At 45.6% G+C, this 23,172-nt stretch overlaps 2 protein-coding genes across 2 annotated transcripts in view; both read right to left on the bottom strand.

Annotated features, from left to right (window-relative positions):
* Nucleotides 1-7,178, bottom strand: part of LOC145353997 (tumor necrosis factor receptor superfamily member 5-like) — a 43,050-nt gene extending 35,872 nt beyond the window's left edge. Inside the window, exon 1 of the mRNA XM_080205064.1 lies at nt 6,816-7,178. Coding sequence (XP_080061190.1) covers nt 6,816-6,860 — 45 coding nt within the window. The 5' untranslated portion in view covers nt 6,861-7,178. The remainder of the gene's footprint in view (nt 1-6,815) is intronic.
* A 9,720-nt stretch (nt 7,179-16,898) lies between these two features.
* Nucleotides 16,899-23,172, bottom strand: part of LOC145353686 (tumor necrosis factor receptor superfamily member 5-like) — a 33,124-nt gene continuing 26,850 nt past the window's right edge. Inside the window, exons 7-9 of the mRNA XM_080204458.1 lie at nt 20,471-20,581; nt 19,984-20,021; nt 16,899-17,910 (exon numbers count right to left, since the gene is read on the bottom strand). Coding sequence (XP_080060584.1) covers nt 17,785-17,910; nt 19,984-20,021; nt 20,471-20,581 — 275 coding nt within the window. The 3' untranslated portion in view covers nt 16,899-17,784. The remainder of the gene's footprint in view (nt 17,911-19,983; nt 20,022-20,470; nt 20,582-23,172) is intronic.

Raw genomic sequence — 23,172 nt, forward strand, 5'->3', positions numbered from 1 at the left:
ATGAAGGCCAGTACACCATACGCCTTCTTGACCACATCCTCCACCTGCGAGGCCGATTTAAGAGTCCTGTGGACCCGGACCCCAAGATCCTTCTGCTCCTCAACACTACTAAGACTCCTACCCTTGATATTATACTCCTTCATCCCACTGGACCTGTCAAAATGGACCACTACACATTTATCCGCATTGAAGTCCATCTGCCACTTCTCCGCCCAGTCTTGCATCCTATCTATGTCTCGCTGCAACTTCTGACATCCCTCCAGACTATCCATAACACCACCAACCTTCGTGTCGTCGGCAAACTTACCAACCCATCCCTCCACTTCCTCATCCAGGTCATTTATGAAAATGACAAACAGCAAGGGTCCTAGAACAGATCTCTGGGGCACTCCACTGGTGACTGACCTCCATGCAGAAAAAGACCCATCCACAACCACTCTTTGCCTTCTGCAGGCAAGCCAGTTCTGGATCCACAAGGCAACAGCCCCTTGGATCCCATGCCCTCTCACTTTGTCAAGAAATCTTGCATGGAGGACCTTATCAAACGCTTTGCTGAAGTCCATATAAACCACATCCACCACTCTGCCTTCGTCAACGTGTTTAGTCACATTTTCAAAGAACTCAACCAGGCTCATAAGGCACGACCTGCCCTTGACTACTTTTGATCATACTAAACTTCTCTAAATGTTCATAAATCCTGTCCCTCAGTATCCTCTCCATCAACTTACCAACCACTGAGGTCAAACTCACCGGTCGGTAATTTCCAAGGCTATCCCTTTCTTGAAAATAGGAACCACATCTGCAATCCTCCAATCCTCGGAACCTCTCCCGTCTCCATCAATGACGCAAAAATCATCGCCAGAGGCTCTGCAATCTCTTCCCTCACCTCCCATAGTAACCTGGGATATATCCCATCTGGTCCCGGCGACTTATCTATCTTGATAGAATTTAAAAGTTCCAACACATCCTCTTTCTTAACGTCTACATACTCAATCTTTTCAGTCCACCGCAAACCTGCAGTACAACCTCCAGGTCACTTTCCACCGTGAATACCGAGGCAAAGTACTCATTAAGCACCTCTGCCATTTCTTCCGGTTCCACACAGACTTTTCCCCCTTCACCTTTTACAGGTCCTATCCCTTCACATCTCGTCCTTTTACTCTTCACATATTTGTAGGACGCCTTGGGATTCTCCTTAATCTTACCCACCAAGGCCTTCTCATGATCCCTTCTGGCTCTCCTAATTTCCTTTTTAAGATCCTTTCTACAACCCGTATACTCCTTTAGATCCTTAACATCTCCTAATAACTAATAATAACATAATAATAACTGGTCATGTGCAATACAAAACGATATTTCGATACCATGTTGTTGATGATTGCAGCATCATAATAGCCATAGTCAGACTGTACATTAGAGGGAATGGGAGCTGCAGCAATTAACAGTTGATGAACATGAAGGAGTGAGACTTACTCCCCAGGGAGTAGCAGACTGCTCTTTGAATATGAACAAGAGGCATGTAACTAATTAGAAAACAGACAAAAGCTGATAAGTAGGTTCGCAGAAGCTGATACCACCCCAGGGAATTTTGAAAAGAGCAAGTTAAATGCCCTCACAATATAGACCTGTGGTCAGAACCACTGCTTTATAATGAGCTATGTGACATTTTTATTTTTGCCACGGTTTTTACCAGTGTTTTGGGGTGAACTCTGCAACTCACTGTTTCTTGAATATTATAGAAGGTCATATAGTTTGGAATTAATATGTGCTGCCGTTAATGATTTTATAAAATGTCTAGACTGCTGTCAGCTGGCTGTCTAACAGGTGGTGCTCTACTATCAGTGTGCAGACTGATGGACAATGTCGGGCTTAGTGTTGGAATGTGGAGCAGTAAAGCATCGCCTATCAGACAGCCAATACTGATAGCAGTCTTTAGATATTCCAGGAGTTTGGGTAGCACAGTGTTTCGCACTGCTGCCTCACAGTGCCAGGGACCCAGGTTCAATTCAGGCCTCGGGTCACTGTCTGTGTGGAGTTTGCACATTCTCCCCATGTCTGCGTAAATTTCCTCCAGGTGCTCTGGTTTCCTCCCACAGTCCATGTTAGCTTGATTGGCCATGCAAAATTGCCCCTAATGTCAGGGGATTAGCAGGGTAAACATGTGGCGTTAAGGGAACAGAGCCTAGGTGGGATTCTGATTGTGCAGACTCAGTGGGCCGAACTGTCTCCTTCTGTACTGTAAGGTTTCTGTTTCACAAAGTCCCAGTTTTCGTTGGCTTTGTGGGGAGCCCACAGACTGACACAGTTGGGGCATCAGACCACACAGTCTACTCTTGGCTATCACCTAGTGACTGGTTATGGAACACAATTTTGTTTGATTTGCTCAACAACGGTTATTCCTTCATACAATGTCTTTAACATTAAATAAAAACCCATTGGAAGTTCACAGCTGAAGTGTGGAGACACAAAGGCATTAAGAGGATTGAAACTGTTTGGATGGGGAGATAGGTTGGAGAGATTTTTTCAGTGAGAACACAGAGAGGGGCAGAAATGGTTATAGATAGAATTCCTCAGCTAGTACCCAGAAGAGTGAAGGCCCTGCCACTATCAATGAGATGAAGGAATGACTTTATGAACAAGAATTTTTTTGTTGATTCAAGGGGTTTGAATGTCATTGGCTGGGCCAGCATTTACTGTCCATTCTTAGTTGCCCTTGAGAAGGTGGTATTGAGCTGCTTTCTTGAAACACTACAGTCCGCATACTGTAAGTACTCCCAGTGCTGTCAGGGAGGGAGTTCCAGGATTTTGACCCAGCAATAGTGAATCTGTGGTGATGTATTTCAAAGTCGGGATGGTGAGTGGCTTGGACGGGAATTTGCAGGTGAATGTGTTCCCAGGTCTCTGTTGCTCTTGTCCTTCTAGATGGTAGAGATCGTGGGTTTGAAAGGTGTCGGGATCATGGACGGATTTAGGGTGAGGATTCTAAAGTCATTGCGTTAAGGAGAGGGGAATGCAAAGATGGGGCAGGGTGTCGGAATATGTGGAAGAAGTGAGGCCAAAATGGAGAACTCTAGAATAGTCGTGGGTAATTTTGGCTTTGGCAATTGTGCAAAATAGATAATAACAGACCAGGAAGCCTAAAATCTCTCCTGATTTTAATTTTCACAATGGAAAATCAGAAAAGATGTCGAACTTAGCTGTTTGGAGTTTGAAAGTGATGATGATATGTATGAAGGGGAGCTGGGGACAAGATGGGCAATGGTGCTGAGGTGGAAGCAGAGCATCCTAATAAGGGGGAGGAGAGTTAGAAATCCAGGTTGAACAGGATAGCAAGTATACGAATGTTCTAATACAGCCCGAGATATTGGCAGGGGATTGGAATAAAGACGAGGCTGGGGCGGAAACTGAAGATTGAAAGATGGAAGAAGCGGTAATGGAAATAAAATGAAATGCGAAACTAATATTTAACACAAAGGTTTACAGCATGGAAACATTCCCTTGGGCCCAACTTATCCATGCCGCCCCATTTTTTTAAACCTCTAAGCTAATCCTAATTGTCTGCGTTTGGCCCATATCCCTCTATATGCAACTTACCCATGCAACTGTCTAAATGCTTTTTAAAAGACAAAATTGTACCTGCCTCTACAACTCTGTTCCAGACAGTCACCACTCTATGTGTGAAAGAATTGCCCTTCTGGATCCTTTTGTATCTCTTCCCTCTCACCTTAACCCTATGCCCTCTAGTTTTAGACCCCCCTACCTTTGGAAAAAGATGTTGACTATCTAGATGATTTATGCCCCTCATTATTTGATAGACCTCTGTAAGATCACCCCTAAGCCTTCTACGTTCCAGAGAAAAAAGTCCCAGTCTATCCAGCCTCTCCTTATAACTCAAACTATCAAGTCCCAGTGACATCCTAGTAAATCTTTTCTGCACTCTTTCTAGTTTAATAATATCCTTTCTATAGTAGAGTGATCAAACTGTACACAGTATTTCAAATGTGACCTTAACAATGTCTTGTACAACTTCAACAAGATGTCCCACTCCTGTATTCAAATTTCTGACCAATGAAACCAAGCATGCTGAATACATTCTTCACCATTCTGTCCATCTGTGACTTGTTCTATAACTCTCCCCAACACCCTACCATTAACTAAGTAAGTCCTGCCCTGGTTTGATCTACCAAAATGTATCATCTCGCATTTATCTAAATTAAACTCCATTTGCCATTTGTCAGCCCACTGGCCCAATTGATCAAGATCTGTCTTCTGTCATCCAGCCAATTTTGTATCCAAATGGCTACCTCATGCTGGATCCCGTGAGATTTAACCTAATGCAAGAACCTATTGTGCGGTACCTTGTCAAAGGCCTTGCTAAAGTCCATTTAGACAACATCAACTGCACTGCCTTCATCGACCTTCTTGGTTACCCCTTCAAAAAACTCAATCAAATTTGTGAGACATGATTTTTACCTCACAAAGTCATGCTGACTGTCCCTAATTAGTCCTTGCCTCTCTAAATGTCTGTAGATCCTGTCTCTCAGAATACCTTCTAACAACTTACCCACTGCAGATGTGAGGCTCACCAGCGTGTAGTTCTCAGGCTTTTCCTTGCAGCCCTTTTTAAACAAAGACACAACATTTGCCACCCTCCAACCTTCAGGCACCTCACCTGTGGCTGTCGATGATTCAAATAACTCTGTTAGGGTACCTGTGATTTCCTCCCTAACTTCCTACAACATCCTGTGAAACACTTCGAAAGGTCCTGGGGATTTATCTATCTTGATGCCCTCTAAGAATTCCAATATCTCCTCTGTAATATGTACATTCCCAACATATCACTATTTATTTCCCCAAGTTCCCGAATATCCATGTCTTTCTCAATAGTAAATACTGATGAAAAATATTTAGGATCTCACCCATCTCTTGTGGTTCCACACATAGATGACCTTGTTGATCCTTAACAGGCTCTACTCTCGCCCTTTATGTATTTGTAGAATCTCTTTAAATTCTCCTTTGCTTTATCTGCCAAAGCAATTTTGTCCCCTTTCTGCACTCCTGATTTCTCTCTACTCCTACACCTTCTATACTCTTCAAGGGATCCACTTGGTCTCACTGCCTATGCATGTCTCACTGCCTATGCATGTCATGTGCCTCCTTCTTCTTCTTGACCAAGACCTCAATATCATGAGTCATCCAGGGTTCCCTACTTCTACTAGCCTTGCCCTTCCCTCGAAGAAGAATGTGCTTACCCTGAACCCTGATTAACACACTATTGAAAGCCTCCCACTTACCAGAGATCCCTTTGCCTGCCAACAGACTCCCCCAATTAACTTTTGAAAGTCCTTTTCTGATACCTTCAATATATTCCTTGCCCCAGTTTAGAATTTTAACTTTTGGGCCAGACTTATCGTTCTCCATAACTATCTTAAAACTAATGGAATTGTGGTCACTGGTCACAAAGTGATTCCTCACTAACACTTCTATCATCTGTCCGTCCTTATTTCCCAAGAGGAGGTCAAGTTTTGCTCCCTCTCTAGGTCTGATACATTGGCACACCTAATGTATCTGTATTAAATGCCATGAATAGACACAAACTCCTCTGTCACATTTACTTCCTGCTCCACCAGTTCTCACAAGTCCCTGTCTCTGCCAAACCCAGCCAACCACCAAGTACCAAAGCCACATTTCCAACCATTGCCATTTGTCAGCATTTGCTCCCCTGAATTCAAAGGCACTTCATTCAAATGATGTCCTTGTTTTTGTTTTGCACTAGGTTCCCAATTTGTCACATTCCCAGCATTGTCCCCCACGTTCTGGCCAATATTTAATTAGATCAGCCATGAACGTATTGAGTGCTGGAGCAGGCTTGAGAGGCTGAATGGCCTACTCCAACTCTGAATTCATATGTCCAATGAAACTGATGAATTACCTGGTCATTATCACTTTGCCGTATGGGATCATACTGTGCACAGATATGGCTCATCCAATTTCCACATCACAACAGTCACTACAGAATAACTTAAAGTGCTTTCTAAATTAAGATCTTTCATTTCTCTCTCTCTCAAACACACACACACACTCGATTACAATTCCATTTCTACAACTCTCCCCACATACATATTCCTCTGAATCACGTTTTATAAATAGGGTTAGAGATTAAATGGAACACACAGCTTAGAAAACAAACATGGAAATACAAAATCAAGGTCACTGCGTTACAATTAAACATTATTCCAGAACTTAAAAGCCTCTAACAGCAGCGAATGGAATCACTATTTGATGTCCAAATGTCATTTCACCGAAATTAACGCTGACAGTATATAATGTGAGGTTTATACAACAGCCTGAGTTGTGCCAGGTTTCCATGAAAGGCCTGTAATGAAAGTGCAAAGAATCAAAGCCAGTCTCCAAATTCGGAGCCAAATTCAGGAGATATTCGGGACTGCACATTCCCTCCTCCACCAGACTGCTTACATCATTTATTTAAAAAGATAAAACTGTGTTAAATTGCCCTCCCCATTCCCTCCAATGTCCCTGGGTTTTGTGACTGCATTTGAACCTTGCTCAGTATTTTCTGATACTGTGTAGATATATTTTGTGCCTCACTTCCTTTTATAGGGCCACATTCACATCCAGATTTCTCACTACCGGATACATTGTTACTGTCCAAACATATTCTCTCAAATATTATTAATAATGCCAAACAAAAGTCCCTTAAACAAACCAGCAGAGAGGGAAAAAAAATACTTAGGGCCGGGTATTCAGCAATTTCTCCCCCAGTGTGTGACTACACAACAAAAACATAAATGTACCTGAAGCGCCTGAATGTACAGCCAGAAATACTGCAGCACTTTCATTCTGCATTCAGTCCCCGGAGATCTGATCCCTCTGATAGTCCCGATCGCATCTCAGTCCCTGCCGTTTGTACGAATCACAACAAAAACAGCAACAAATGACGACAGTAAATGCTTCCTAGGACGCTCGGGGTTTAGGCAGGATGAGAGGTGGCAGTGCCAGGTCAGACTGAGCACACATTCCCGTCAACAAGCTTGGGAATAATAATGTGTCTGGCGGAAGGCGGAATCAGCAGAGGGGGAGGAGGCAGTCTTTAGCTGACACCAGTTAATCAGCTTTACCATGACCCCCACTCCACGGATTCCCTCCCACACATGCACAGAGAATGGGAATCAGCTTTTCAAGCAGAACTGGGACATAGAGAGAACAGTTTACAGGGCCGGGGAGGGGGCGCGGGAGCGAAGGCAGGAATACATTGTTCAGTTCCGATGAAAGCATACTCCAGAGCCACTGCCTGGCCTGCTATCCATCTCCAGCAGTTACATAGAATCCCTATAGGGCAGAGAGGCCATTCGGCACGTTGAACCTGTGCTGACTCTCCGAAACAGCTTCCCACCCAGGCCCTCCCTTCTGAGCAATACCTGTGATCCTACGCATTTACCATGGCCAATCCAGCTAACAGCACGGTGACACAGTGGTTAGCACTGCTGCTTCACGGTGCCAAGGTTTGATGCCTGGCTTTTAGTTAAGAATTTGTTTTTTTTAATGTCACAAGTTGGCTTACATTAACATTGCAATGAAGCTACTGTGAAAATCCCCTGGTCACCACACTCCGGCACCTGTTGGGATACGCTGAGGGAGAATTTAGCATGGCCAATGCACCTAACCAATATGTCTTTTAGACTGTGGGAGGAAACCAGACCACTGGGAGAAAACCTGCACAGACACAGGGAGAACATGCAGACTCCACACAGACAGTGCCCCATGCCTGGAATCAAACCCGGGTTCTTGATGCTGTGATGCAACAGTGCTAATCACTGTGCCACTGTGCTGCCCATGGGTCACTGTCTGTGTGGAATCTGCACATTCTCCCCCTGTCTGCGTGGGTTTCCTGCGGGTGCTCTGGTTTGTTTCCACAATCTGAAGTACGAGCTGGTTAGGTGCATTGACCATTTAAAATTCTCCCTCAGTGTACCTGAACAGGCGCTGGAGTGTGACAACTAGGAGCATTATACAATAATTTCATTGCATGTTAATGTAAGTCTACTTGTGACACTAATAAGTAAAATCAAAACTAAGAAAAAAACTAACCTGTACATCTTTGGAGCACCCGGCTGAAACCCATGCAGACATGGGGAGAACGTGCAACTCCACCCAGCCAATGACCCAAGGCTGAAATCAAACCCAGGACCCTGGTACTGTGAGGCCGCAATGCTATCTGTTGTGTTTCTTGCTTTCATTTCCTGGTCGCTTTTTGCACACATTTGATTCTCCGCTGGGAATGTGTTAATTTTTTCATCTCACACGTTAACATGGTCTTCAGTCTAAACCAGTGATATGCAACCTAGGCTAGTGAATAGGGCTCATGCGTGGCCCTCCATCTCAGTAGGCCGCAAGATTGAAATCAGGCTTGTTCACCCATGAATAAGATTAATTATATTTAGTACATGCTGAATATTTCATAACAAAATGCTTAATCATTTATTTACTAGTAGAACTATCATCAACTTCAAATGGTAATATCAAAAGAAATACTTACACTTTGGACACAGAGAGAGTGCATGGCTCTCATAGTCAATATTGTGAGCAATCAGCATGTACCTCACTTGTCCTTGCTTGCGTCTATCGCTTCAGGCACATCGGTAGGAAAAAAAACTACGTGATCGGAATTCACGTAGTGATCCTCAGATATCTGAAAGAATATTTTAAACAATTCAAAATGGCCATCACTCAAAGTTCAATAATATTCAGGTTCTTACAATATTTATTACTCATTTAACATTACTCCAACAGATTATCTGATTCTGGGGCCATAAGGTGGCTGCTGCATTTCCCTCTGACTGTGACTACATTTCAACTAATCTTCATTGGCTGGAAGCTGCTTTGCGACATCTTAAGGCCATAATCGACATTTCAAAATTCAAGCTGTTTGACCTACTGAGTGATGCGCAGCTCAACAGAAACCAACTCATTCTTGGCCTGACAATTTAGACCAGTTCAGTGGGTAATATTCCCTCAAGGACGTTGTCATAGTCGAGTCTTGTCCTGCCCTCCCCTCAATTGTCTTCACACAGAGCTGCAATTAGGAGTGGTGATTATTATTTCATCCCTGCCACCCTTCCCATGTCTGAGAGATGCAGAGGTCAATTGTTGAAACCTCTTATTGCCAGAATGAAATTTGGGTAGCTCAACGCAGATTACAGATTACCACTCAGGACCTTCCGTTCTGCATCTCTCAGTGACTTCGCCCACTGATCTATGTTACTCATCGGGTAGTCTTTTTAAATGGGGCCATTTAATCCTTCAGCCATTGGAAAAAGTTTCTATTTATTCTTTTGAAACACTTCATAACTTTGTATACAACAGGATATAGATAGGCTGGAAAATTGGGCAGAGAAATGGCAGGTGGAATTTAATCCAGATAAATGCGAAGTGATGCATTTTGGTAGATCTAATGTAGGGGGGAGCTATACAATAAATGGCAGAACCATCAGGAGTATAGACACACAGAGGGACCTGGGGGTGCAAGTCCACAGATCCCTAAAGGTGGCAACACAGGTGGAGAAGGTGGTGAAGATGGCATATGGCATGCTTGCCTTTATTGGACAGGGCAATAGAGTATAAAAGTTGGCATATGGTGTTGCAGCTATATAGAACGTTGGTTAGGCCACATTTGGAATACTGCATCCAGTCCTGGTCGCCACAGTACCAGAAGGACGTGGAGGCTTTGGAGAGAGTACAGAAAAGGTTTACAAGGATGTTGCCTGGTATGGAGGGTCTTAACTATGAGGAGAGATTGGGCAAACTGGAGTTGTTCTCCCTGGAAAGACGGAGGATGAGGGGTGACCTAATAGAGGTGTATAAAATTGTGAGGGGCATAGATAGGGTGAACAGTGGGAAGCTTTTTCCCAGGTCAGAGGTGACGAACACAAGGGGTTACAAGTTCAAGGTGAGGGGGGCAACGTTCAATACAGATGTCAGGGGGATGTTATTTTACACAGAGGGTGGGGGCCTGGAATGGACTGCCAAGCAAGATGGTTGAGGTGGACATGCTGGGATCATTTAAGACATATCTAGATAGCCACATGAACAGACTGGGAAAAGAGGGATACAAATGAATGGTCTAGTTGGGCGCATGAGCAGCGCAGGCTTGGAGGGCCAAAGGGCCTGTTCCTTTGCTGTACTGTTCTTTGTTCTTTGTTCATCAGATCCTTCAGACTTCTTGGCTCTAAGGAAACCAGCAGGTTTCCTTGTAATCCCACATCTCTGGAGATATCCTAGTAAGCCCGCTTTGAACCCACTAGAAAGTCCTCACATGCTTTGGCTGCCCAGAATTGGGAACTATAGTTGCAATGGGGCTGAACTGTTTTATACGGGTTTGGCAAAATCTCTTGGCTGTGCTACTCTCTGCCTCTATTTATAAAACCTATTGAAAGTTCAAGTTTCAGTATGATACACTTTGCAACCATGATTTTGTCAGACAATTACACACAACTTGGCTGTTCACATTATGCAACCAGTTCTGCTTCTTTAAACCTGACCCCATGCAATATCCAAACAGCAACATCCAAATGACCTGAAACCCACAAGCATCACAAACAACACTGCCATATACAAATAATATTTTGGTTGGCCTGCATAATGGCATAGTTGTTAGCACAGTGACCCAAATTCAATTCCAGTCTCAGGTGACTGTGCAGTTTGCACGTTCACCCCATGTCTGCATGAGTTTCCTCTGGGTGCTGTGGTTTCCTTCCACGCTCCAAAGATATGCAAGTTAGTTGGATTGGCCATTGTAACTTGTTCCTTGGTGTCCAAAGATGTGCCGGTATGGATTAGCCATGGTGAATGCGCAACATTACAGGGATAGGGCGGGAGTTGGGCATGAGTAGAATGCTCTGTTGGAGAATCAGTGCAGACCTGATGGGCTGAATGGCCTCCTTCCACACTGACAGGATTCTATGATTCTAATAGTGACATATTTGATTGGCACACGACTCCTGGTTTCATATTCAAGTTTAAAAATGGCAAATCCTTCCAGTAAACTGACACCAACCAATTCAGCTGCAATAATGTACTATTTCTAACAGGAAAAATACCCTTTGTATTGAGTGATAAATATTTCATCATTTTAAATTGAAACTAACAAGTTACAAATGCCCAACATAGAGCATAAAACAACAGAGTAAAGTATAGCAGATGCTGGAAATCTGAAACATAGACTAAAATGCTGAAAATATACAGCAGACCTGACAGCATCTGTGGAGATAGAAACGGAATCAATGCCTCAGGTCCATGATCTGCACTGCCTCTGACAAAGGATTATTGACCTCTGTTTCCCTCTGCATAGAAGCTTCCGGATGTGGTGAGCATTTCCAACACTTCTCGTTTCTATTGAAGTAACAACAGTCGCTTTTTTCCAGCCCTTCAAACAGCAATCAGACCTCTTGTCAGCTTCTGACTTGCTGTCAGCAAGACACCCGGTAACAGCTACCTGAGATCTGCTGTGGCACACTGTCAATTTCAAAAACAAAATATGAAGAAAACATAAACAACTTTCTGAGCAAAAAGAAAATCATTGCCAAAGCAATAAATTGATCATCTTTAGAAAAGGGTAATTAATAAAAATGCCAAGAAGCTGAGCTAATAATAATCCATATTTTGCCTTTATGCTTAACAAGCAGAGTTCAGGAGAGACAGACTAGGTCACAAGTCCTGGTCACCCAGGGAAGGTACACAGGACAGGAGCTGAGCTAAGGAGTTGAGCTTCACTAACACCTATCTTGTGTTTGCCTCTGGTGCTGCACACTCTGAGCTGACCTCAGCAGAATTCTTACAAGAATGGGAGTTGGAAATGAGTTGCCTTCTAGCCTGGGGTTTCATCCTGTTCTTCAGAAAGAATTGTGAGCCAAGACCTTTTCAGGTCCTGGCCCCGTTCAAATCACTGGTGGCTTGGAAACCATTCTACCTGAACGTGGCTAATATTTCTAACTGTTCCTCCCAATCTCCACTCTGCTCTCCTCCCCTCCCCACCCCCATTGCGGTTTGTGCAGCAATCTGCCTTTCCCAGACCCAAGTCATTTCCTTTGTTAATACTGCTGTCAACCATCTGCATGTTATAATCTTATAATGTAATCTTACACAATATATACAATATATTAAAGAAAAGTTTCACTTTAAAAACAAGGCAAATCTTTGTAAATAACTATTCAAGGACAAAGCAATTCTTCTCTTTCCATTTCTTTCTGCTTAATTAATTTTGGAAATTCAAGTAGATTTTTTGCCCTCTCAGCAGTTGCGAACTGATCAATTCTTTTCAATTTTGTTTCTCCAACAAACTGGGCTAGAAGTGGTGGGGGAGAGAAGGTAGGGTTGTGTCGCATGGAGGGAGGTTGTGTGACATGGATGGGGTGGAGGAAGTCACTACTCAAGACATTCCTGCACCTATGTAAATAGAAACAATGCAATTTTCATATACCTCTTTTATCTGCATCATTGTAGTGTTAGCCCAAGACAGTTCCAGCACCACGTCCCCTTTGTCTGTGCTGTTAGTAGGATCTGCACACAGCAAGGGGTCTGGCCAAAGCTCGGGGGGGGGGGCGTGGGCGTTCCTCAGGCACTAGTGTGCCTGTCGGGTAGATCTCCCTGGAGGCAGCTAACTACAATGCAGTGTCCAGGAGCTCTGTCCAATTAGGGACAAGGGCCAGAGTTCAGAATTCTATTTTATTTGTGTCACAAGTAGGTTTACGTTAACACTGCAACAAAGTTACTGTGAAAAAACCCCTAGTCGCCACACTCCAGCACCTGTTCAGGTACACTGAGGGAGATTTTAGCATGAACAATGCACCTAACCAGCACGTCTTTCGGACTTTGGGAAGAAACCAGAGGACCCAGACGAAACCTATGCAGACACAGGGAGAACATGCAGACAAAATCCACACAAACAGCGACCAAGCCAGGAATTGAACCCAGGTTCCTGATACTGTGAAACAGCAGTGCTAACAACTGTGCTGCCCTGGGTCTGGGTGTGTATTCAATGTGATCTGGGGGTAGGGAAGTCTGCACAGAAGACAAAAGGCAGGTAACTAAAGGCCAGTTAGCTTAACTTCTGTAGTGGGGAAAATGCTTGGATCTATCATCAAGGAAGAAATAACAAGACATCTGGATATAAATTATCTCATTGAGAAGACGCAGCATGGTCTCAAGAAGGGCAGGTCATGTTTGACTAATTTGATGGAATTCTTTGAGAACATTCCTTGCGCAATGGACAATGGGGAGCCTGTGGATGTGATGAATCTGGATTTCCAGAAGGCATTTGACAAGGTGCCGCACCAAAAGCTGCTGCATAAGATAATGATGCACAGTGTTATGGGTAATGTATTAGCATGGATGGAGGACTGATTAACTAACAAAGCAAAGAGTGGGGGTGAATGGTTGCTTTTCTGGTTGGTGATCAGTGACTAATGTGTGTCTCAGGGATCTGTATTGGGACCACAATTGTTTATGATTTACATGGATAATTTGAAGTTGGGGGCCAAGTATGTCAAAATTCACACATGATGTTAGGATGGAGTGGCAGAGCAAAGTGTGGAGAGGATGACGCAAGTTTACAAAGAGATATAGACAGTCTAAGTGAGTGGGCAAGGATCTGGCAGATGGAGTACAATGTTGGTAAATGTCAGGTCATCCATTTTGGTAGGAATAATAGCAAAATGGACTATTATTTTAATGGTAAATAATTGCAGCATGCTGCTGTGTAGAGGGACCTGGGTGTCCTTGTGCATGAATCACAAAAAGTTGGTTTGCAGGAGCAGTAGTAATTAAGAAGGCAAATGGAATTTAGTCCTTCATTACTAGAGGGATGCAGTTTCAAAAACAGGGAGTTTATGTTGCAGCTGTATTGCAACATAAGGTGCTGGTGAGGTCACACCCGGAGTACTGTGTACAGTTTTAGTTTCTTTACTTGAGAAAGGATATACTGGGGGGCAGCGGGGTGCAGAGGAGATTCACTAGATTGATTCTGGAGTTGAGAGGGTTGGCTTATGAGGAGAGACTGAGTAAACTGGGGCTGAATTCCTCATTGGAATTCAGAAGAACGAGGGGAGATCTTATAGAAACATATAACATTATGAAGGGAATAGAACATATAAGATAATGAAGGGGCATAGCCTCAGAAGGAGTGGAAGCAGATTTAGGACTGAGTTGAGCAGGAGCTTCTTCACCCAAAGAGTTGTGAATCTGTGGAATTCCCTGCCCAATGAAGCAGTTGAGGCTATCTCATTGAATGTTTTCAAGGCAAGGATAGATAGATTTTTGAACGGTAAAGCAATTAAGGGTTATGATGAGTGGGTGGGTAAGTGGAGATGAGTTCATGAAAAAATCAGCCAGGATCTCATTGAATGGCAGAGCAGGCTCGACAGGTCAGATGGCCTGCTCCTGCTCCTAGTTCTTGTGTTCTTATGTAGAAGGGTGTTGCTGTGGTGAAGGAAAAGCTGCCAGTTGAGCCTGGACCCCAGGTTTTGCATGCTGTGCGCTCAGATCTTGTTAATGAGAAGGATTTCTTTAGTCTGGAAACACCGCACACTGGTTGGAGCCTGCAACTACAATGTGATCGCTGACATAGAAAAATTTAACGGGAAATATTAACATAGCGATTTACAATGATAGGCTGGCAGAGAAACTGATCAACAGGAACTAAAACCTGTGGACAGGAAGTGAGCAAACCATTTAAATTGTTCTTTTTTGTATTATTTTTCTCCTTTGCATGGCCCCCCTCCCCCTACCCCACTCCATGTACTGGCACTGTCCTTGGGCTGAGATAGCAGGCATGTGGTCTGACATTTGCTGACCCTATGACCAGCCACATAAATGAAGCATTTGCAATGGCAAAGCTGAACTCAGGGCTTCATTATGTGGGTGAATCAAAACTGTTACTTCATGTCCTTCAGTAACATAGCTCACTCAATAAGTGGCCGCTGAGGCATTGAAATGGACCCTGCCAAATTTCACTCACTAGGAACGTCTTTAATTTAATTGGGTTTAAACATCTTAATATGGTGAGACATGTCTTTTTAAAAGAAAATCATAGAATCCCTACAGTACAGAAAGAGGCCACTCGGCCCATCGAGTCTGCACCAACCACAAACCCACCCAGGCCCTACCCCCATATCCCTACATATTTTACCCGATAATCCCTCTAACCTAACGCATCTCAGGACACTAAGGGGCAATTTTAGCAGGGCCAATCAAACCTAATCCACACATCTTTGGACTGTGGGAGGAAACCGGAGCACCCGGAGGAAACCCACACAGACACAGGGAGAATGTGCAAACTCCACACAGGCAGTGATCCGAGCCGGGAATTGAACCCAGGTCCCTGGAGCTGTGAAGCAGCAGTGCTAACCACTGTGCTGCCCAAAAGTTAGCTGCATTTGGTTACATGGGTTTACAACCAACTCCTTCCCTTCTGACACGTCACCAGAATTGATAGGTTTGGTCCCCTCACTCTGTATAGTTTTTACATTGATGTGATTTAATAATGGTGCTCTTTGTATGTTTCAGTGAGGTTAAATAAACTTCAGTGAAGTGAAAATAAACAGTGTGTGATCGGCCTTTTGGTAGAGATGTTAAACTGAGGGGGCTTTCACTTGCCCCCTCAGATAGGCTGAAAGAACCCCATGGCATCACTTCAGAAAAGAACTGGAGAGTTAGCCCTAGTGCCCTGGCTAATATTTATTCCTCCATTAATTGTGTGCGCAAATGGATTGCCTACTTTACAACCCTGACTACATATCAAAAGTACATGATTGCCTGTTAAGAGCTTGGAGAAGTCTGGTGGTCAGAAAAGGATGCTACATGAATGAAAGATTTTATAAAATGTATCATCGCTGTTTACACTGGTTTCTACTTTCTCTATATTACACTGGTGTTCAAAAACAGATGTCAAGCACTTTGGGATATTCTCAGTTTGTTAAAGATATTGGGGGGGGCTCACTGCTGTCCCATGGCTATCTACAGTGTTTTGCTGAACAATGGAGATGTTCCAATAGATCAAGAGCTTGTCTTTCCATTAATGCCCCTCCCCCCCCACTTCACAGGCTAGCAGTAAAGAAAATAATCTGACTTCATTAAATGACAGTCAGGTATTCATTTTATTACTTTTTACAACATTTAACATATCTAACCCACATCTGTACATTCATCAAAGTATACATTGTCCAACAAGAATCACTGGATAGATACTGAAACACATTTGGAATTATACACAAGGGCCGGAGGCCTGAGAATTGGAGAGGTGGGGGCAAAGAGAACAAAAAAACTAAGGGGCAAAATTTTACACATCCCCAGTGTGGGCTCTGAGCCCGAGGGAAGGTTGTCGGGCGGGGGGGGGGGGAGGAGTGCCTGTGGAGAGAGAAATTTGAATGGACGGGATTCCTTCCTGGGATGAGCCCAAACCCAGATACAGTGTTATGCTTGGATGGCAGGAGTCAGACAGGAAACCCACACATTCACCCATTAAAGCCCTTGAGTGGGTACTTAATCTTTTGGCAGCGATTTAGGGAGTGATTTCATTTGATTTATTATTGTCACATGTATTAGTATACAGTGAAAAGTATTGTTTCTTGCATGTTATACAGAAGCGTATCATTTATAGAGAAGGAAAGGAGAGAGTGAGAATGGAAACTGACAAAAAACCTTTCCCCATCCTGGCAGAAATGTGGGGGAGGGTGGGATTCTCACTCTGAACTTTGGTTGTCCTCTTCCCAGAATATTGGAGCTCGGTTCCCCCCGCCCCCCTAACCCTGGCCTAACCTCCAGCACGGCAAACTCCTGACCCTCGCAGTACGTTGTCCCCTATCCTCCCACCCTACCCCCGAGATCCCCAGGACATACTCTTCCAATGGTCCCAGGACTCAGTCCCAGGCTGCAGTACCACTTCTGCCCACTGCAGCGCTGTGACTGGCCAGATTGGAGAGAAGATGTCCAATCTGATTGGCCAATACCTGTGACTGACGGGCCTTCCTCTCAAGGACAGGAGAAGTCCCTGGCCGCTGCCAATCAATGTTCAAGTGAGTGTTAAATGGCAATGGGAGTTTCAGAGTCAGTGGTAGCGCATTAGGCATTGCCTTTTGGGATGGCCGGCACCAATCACTCACCATTCTTAAAATTCTACCCTAATGGTAGGAAAGGGGGAAGTGCCAATTGAATTTGTGAAAGGTTTTACAGAATCCCAGCCTCAAGGTTGGAGTTTAGGTGCTTTTGCAACCACAGGTGCCTGTAAAACATGAACAGACCTCTTGTAGTCCAGGTTTGAGTGCTGCATTGGACACTGTCAGGAGAGATAGTGCAGAATGCTCCTCACTGTGGAAGAAGCTGTAATCTGACTGCAAGAACCTGGGATCGGAAAAACTTTCAACTCTATATAAAGCCAGTAGGATGTCCACATACTGTAACTGTATAACCATTTCCATGGCCTGTCACTGGACAGGCAGATAATTCATTTTTATCAGAGAATCATAGAATGATACTGCACCAAAGGAAACCAATGAGGCATCGGGCTTGTGTCCATTGTTGTCAGCCAGTGCAGAAATCTTTTGATGTCTGGATTAATAAATTCATAGCTGAATGTTCGCGTACATCTATGACCATGACAGAATGCTGCTGAATTCAGAGAATTCCCATGAAAACATAAAGATGTCAGCATCATTGTGATGTCCGCTGCCTTTTCCCATTGGGGCTGGGTTTAATCGTCATCACAGTTTCATTTTACACAGCCAGAAGCTCAGTCCCATCCTCAGTGCTGTTATCTTCATCTGCAGCCGTGGCTAATATCCTTCCATTCTCTGTCATCACTCGCTCCTGAACTGGTGTCCCAACCCTCTCCTTGCACTTCTGTTCAATAAATAGAAACAAGTTGCCAGTGTATGAAAAGATCAAAACCCCATTCTATTATTATAAAAACAGCAATTGTTCAGATTGTAACAATGGAAATGTAGCAACCAGAAAGATCCACAATTCAGTACCTGGTCTGGGATCAGTTGCCCTCTTCTCTCCTGCTCCCTCTCAGTGATCTCTGTCAATGATCCCTCCTGATCCCCCTAAGATTCTGCTCTGTGATCTCTCCCCTGATCACTCTCCCGATTCATCTCAGTGATTGCCCTCAGCGATCACCCCTCAGCGATCCCCCCTCAGCGACCACCCCTCAGCGATCCCCCCTCAGCGATCCCCCCTCAGCGATCCCCCCTCAGCGATCACCCCTCAGCGATCCCCCCTCAGTGATCCCCCTCAGCGATCCCCCCTCAGCGACCACCCCTCAGCGATCCCCCCTCAGTGATCCCCCTCAGCGATCACCCCTCAGCGATCATCCTCAGCAATCCCCCCTCAGCGATCACCCTCAGCGATCCCCCTCAGCGATCATCCTCAGCAATCCCCCCTCAGCGATCACCCTCAGCGATCCCCCTCAGCGATCATCCTCAGCAATCCCCCCTCAGCGATCACCCTCAGCGATCCCCCTCAGCGATCATCCTCAGCAATCCCCCTCAGCGATCATCCTCAGCAATCCCCCTCAGCGATCATCCTCAGCGATCCCCCCTCAGCGATCCCCCCTCAGCGATCATCCTCAGCGATCCCCCCTCAGCGATCATCCTCAGCAATCCCCCTCAGCGATCATCCTCAGCAATCCCCCTCAGCGATCATCCTCAGCGATCCCCCCTCAGCGATCACCCTCAGCAATCCCCCCTCAGCGATCACCCTCAGCGATCCCCCTCAGCGATCATCCTCAGCAATCCCCCTCAGCGATCATCCTCAGCAATCCCCCTCAGCGATCATCCTCAGCGATCCCCCCTCAGCGATCACCCTCAGCGATCCCCCCTCAGCGATCATCCTCAGCGATCCCCCCTCAGCGATCATCCTCAGCAATCCCCCTCAGCGATCATCCTCAGCAATCCCCCTCAGCGATCATCCTCAGCGATCCCCCCTCAGCGATCACCCTCAGCGATCCCCCCTCAGCGATCATCCTCAGCGATCATCCTCAGCGATCCCCCTCAGCGATCATCCTCAGCGATCCCCCCTCAGCGATCATCCTCAGCGATCCCCCCTCAGCGATCATCCTCAGCGATCCCCCCTCAGCGATCCCCCCTCAGCAATCCCCCCTCAGCAATCCCCCCTCAGCGATCACCCTCAGCGATCCCCCTCAGCGATCATCCTCAGCAATCCCCCCTCAGCGATCACCCTCAGCGATCCCCCTCAGCGATCATCCTCAGCAATCCCCCTCAGCGATCATCCTCAGCAATCCCCCTCAGCGATCATCCTCAGCGATCCCCCCTCAGCGATCACCCTCAGCGATCCCCCCTCAGCGATCATCCTCAGCGATCCCCCCTCAGCGATCATCCTCAGCAATCCCCCTCAGCGATCATCCTCAGCAATCCCCCTCAGCGATCATCCTCAGCAATCCCCCTCAGCGATCATCCTCAGCGATCCCCCCTCAGCGATCACCCTCAGCGATCCCCCCTCAGCGATCATCCTCAGCGATCCCCCTCAGCGATCATCCTCAGCGATCCCCCCTCAGCGATCATCCTCAGCGATCCCCCCTCAGCGATCATCCTCAGCGATCCCCCTCAGCGATCATCCTCAGCAATCCCCCCTCAGCGATCATCCTCAGCGATCCCCCCTCAGCGATCATCCTCAGCGATCCCCCCTCAGCGATCCCCCCTCAGCAATCCCCCCTCAGCGATCCCCCTCAGCGATCATCCTCAGCAATCCCCCCTCAGCGATCATCCTCAGCGATCCCCCCTCAGCGATCATCCTCAGCGATCCCCCCTCAGCGATCCCCCCTCAGCGATCCCCCCTCAGTGATCCCCCTCAGCGATCCCCCCTCCCCCGGTGATTCCTATTCCAATTCACTTTCAAGCTGAGGTAAATTCTGGGACTTGTTGCACAAATTGGCTGCTACAAAAATCAACTTACCAGCCTGATGATGAATTCTCTTATTTTATTCCGATTTTCTGAAAGAAAGAAAGGAGAATGTAATCAGTGGTAAGACCATACCCTGTGCCCTGCACCCTGCAACCAGTGCCCAGTATCCTGCACCCCACATCCGGCACCCACCACCCAGAAGGCTGCACCCCGTACCCTGTCTGCAGTACCTTTTACCAAGTCCCCTGTGTCCAGCTCCCAGCACCCTGCACCCTGTGCCAGCACCATGTCTCATGAGCCCTGCACCCAGCACCTGTACCTGAGCCTAGCACCATGTGCCCATCACCCTGTGCCCTCCACCCAGCACCCTGTGCCCAGCATCCTACAGAGTAGAGGGAGCTTTACTCTGTATCTAACCCCATGCTGTACCTGTCCTATGCGTGTTTGATCGAGATAATGAACACAGATTTCTCAAGTCCAATTTGACAAGTATATAATTCACAAAAAATACTCCAAATTAAAAGTCTTAAGCACTTACCCTTATTATATCCAATGTATATAAAGGAAATGAAGATGATGATAAACAGTACCAAACTGAGGAGTGCTATCACAATGATTAAACTTCCTTTGTGTGGGAGTTCAGGGGTACCTGAAATATAACAGAGTATACAGAGTTTAACAATTTGAATCGATCCTTCTGGGATTTTTATTTATCTGCCGATTGGAGAGGCCAAATTTTCCCCACAGCCCAACCTGACTGGAAACGGTGAACGAATGGTATGAGAGAGAGCAGTGGCTTATCTCTGGTCACTCCCTCTCACACGGAGGGAGGGAGATAGGAGACGGTTCAGACGGAACAGCTTATAGCCAGGCAAAAGGTGCTAATGTCAGCTAAACAAAATAAGCTGAACTGTGGATTCTGACACATATTTAAGTGTTAAATATCTGTAATAAAGCAGTGTCTGCTTCGTTATCGTTGTGAGATTGTATTCTGACACATATTTAAGTGTTATATATCTGTAATAAAGCAGTGTCTGCTTCGTTAGAGGTCAGATGTGAAAGGTCACTATATGGCAGGTGACACTCAATTTCGACAGAGGATTTGATTTGATTTATTATGGTCACATACATTAATATACAGTGAAAAGTATTGTTTGTTACGCGCTATACAGACAAAGCATACTGTTCATAGAGAAGGAAACAAGAGAGTAGCTTTTTCCCAATGGAAGGAGGTGGAAGAGAAAATGTCCAGGGTGCATGGGGCCCTTAATTATGCTGGCTGCTTTGCCGAGACAGCAGGAAGTGTAGACTGAGTCAGTGGATAGAAGGCTGGTTTGTATGATGGATTGGGATACATTCATGGCCTTTTATAGTTTCTTACGGTCTTGAGCAGAGCAGGAGCCATGCCAAGCTGTGATACAACCAGAAAGAATGCTTTTTATGGTGCATGGGTAAAAGTTGGTGAGAGTTGTAACAAACATGTCAGATTTCTTTCGTCTTCTGAGAAAGTAGAGGCATTGATGGGCTTTCTTAACTTCGTGTCAGTATGGGGGGACTAGGACAGGTTGTTGGTGATCTTGACACCTAAAAACTTGAAACTCTCGACCCTTTCCACTTCATACCCATTGATGTAGACAGGGGCATATTTTCTTCTGCACTTCCTGAAGTCAATGATAATCTCCTTCATTTTGTTGACATTGAGGGGAGAGATTATTGTCGCCGGACCAGTTCACCAGATTCCCTATCTCTTTCCTGTACTCTGTCTCATCATTGTTTGAGTTCTGGCCCACTAAGTTTGTCAGCAAACATGGAAATCGAGTTGGAGGGGATTTGGCCACACAGTCGTAGGTGCATAAGGAGTATAGTAGGGGGCTGAGAACATAGCCTTGTGGGGCACAGGTTGAGGATGATCATGGAGGACATGTTGTTGCCTATCCTTATTGATTGTGGTCTGTGGGTTAGGAAGCAGAGGGAGGAGCCAAGGTCCAGGCCGCTGAGTTTGGAGATGAGTTTTGTAGGAGTAATGGTGTTAAAGGCTGAGCTGTAGTCAGTAAATAGGAATCTGACATAGGTGTCTTTGTTATCTAGGTGTTCCAGAGTTGAGTGCAGGGCCAGGGAAATGGCATCTGCTGTGGGCCTGTTGCGGCAGTAGCTGAACTGTAGTGGATCCAGGCAGTCCAAGAGGCTGAAATTGATTCAGGTCATGACTAATCTTTCAAAGCACTTCATAATGATGGATGTCAGAGCCATGGACGATAATCATTAAGGCACGCTGCTTGGCTTTTCTTTGGTGGCGGAATAATGGTCGTTTCCTTGAAGGAGAGGTTGAAGGTGTCTGCGAATATCCCCACCAGCTGATCAGCACAGGATCTGAGTGCTCATCTGGGTACCCCATCCAGGCCAGTCGCTTTCCCTGGGTTGACCTTCGAGAAAGCTGCTCTGACATCTGCAAAGGTGACCTCAGATACAGGTTCGTCCAAAGCTTCCAATGTGGAGGGCATGCTCTCACTGATCCCTTGCTCAAAACGGGCATAGAATGCATTGAGCTCATTCAGGAGCGATGCATTGGAGCCAGGGATTTTACATGCCTTCGTCTTATAGTCTGTTATGTCTTGCAGACCTTGCCATAGTTGGCAGGGGTCTGTGTGATTATACTGGGACTCCAGCTTGGTCCAGTATTGTCTTTTGACATTGTTGATGGATCTCCTTAGATCATATCAGGATTTCTTGTATTGGTTGGGGTCACTTCAGCAAGCAGTGGCTATCCCTGCTCATCCATGGTTTCTGGTTGGGAAACAGGCAGATTTGCTTCTTTGGCAAACAGTTTTCTACGCACTTACTAATGAGGTCTGTAGTTACTGTAGTAGCGTACTCATCCAGGCTGGCCGCAGAGTTTTTAAATACTGACCAAGAGAGAGAAAGATAGAGAGGGGGAAGGGAGAGTATGTGTATGTGTGTGTGTGAGAGAGAGAGAGTTGAGGGGGGTGGGTGTAGAGAGAGAGAGAGAGAGTAGAACCTACCATCTGGGAGAGTGAAGATGGAATTCAGCAAAATAGCTGAATTGATCATGAGGACAATGGTGGGTGAAAATCTCCTTCACTCAGCGAGGCATCAGCTGTCCCTGTCAGTGATTGCTATAGTGCAGGATTGCATCAACACACTGTGCCAGCAGGCTATCCAATATCAGGGAGCTAAATCCTTCTCATGAGTGCCCATGAAATAAATTGGAGTTTGCTGCCT

This window comes from Carcharhinus amblyrhynchos, chromosome 16 (genome assembly GCF_965287045.1).
Source record: "Carcharhinus amblyrhynchos chromosome 16, sCarAmb.v2.hapA, whole genome shotgun sequence".
NCBI classification, from domain to species: Eukaryota; Metazoa; Chordata; class Chondrichthyes; order Carcharhiniformes; family Carcharhinidae; genus Carcharhinus; species Carcharhinus amblyrhynchos.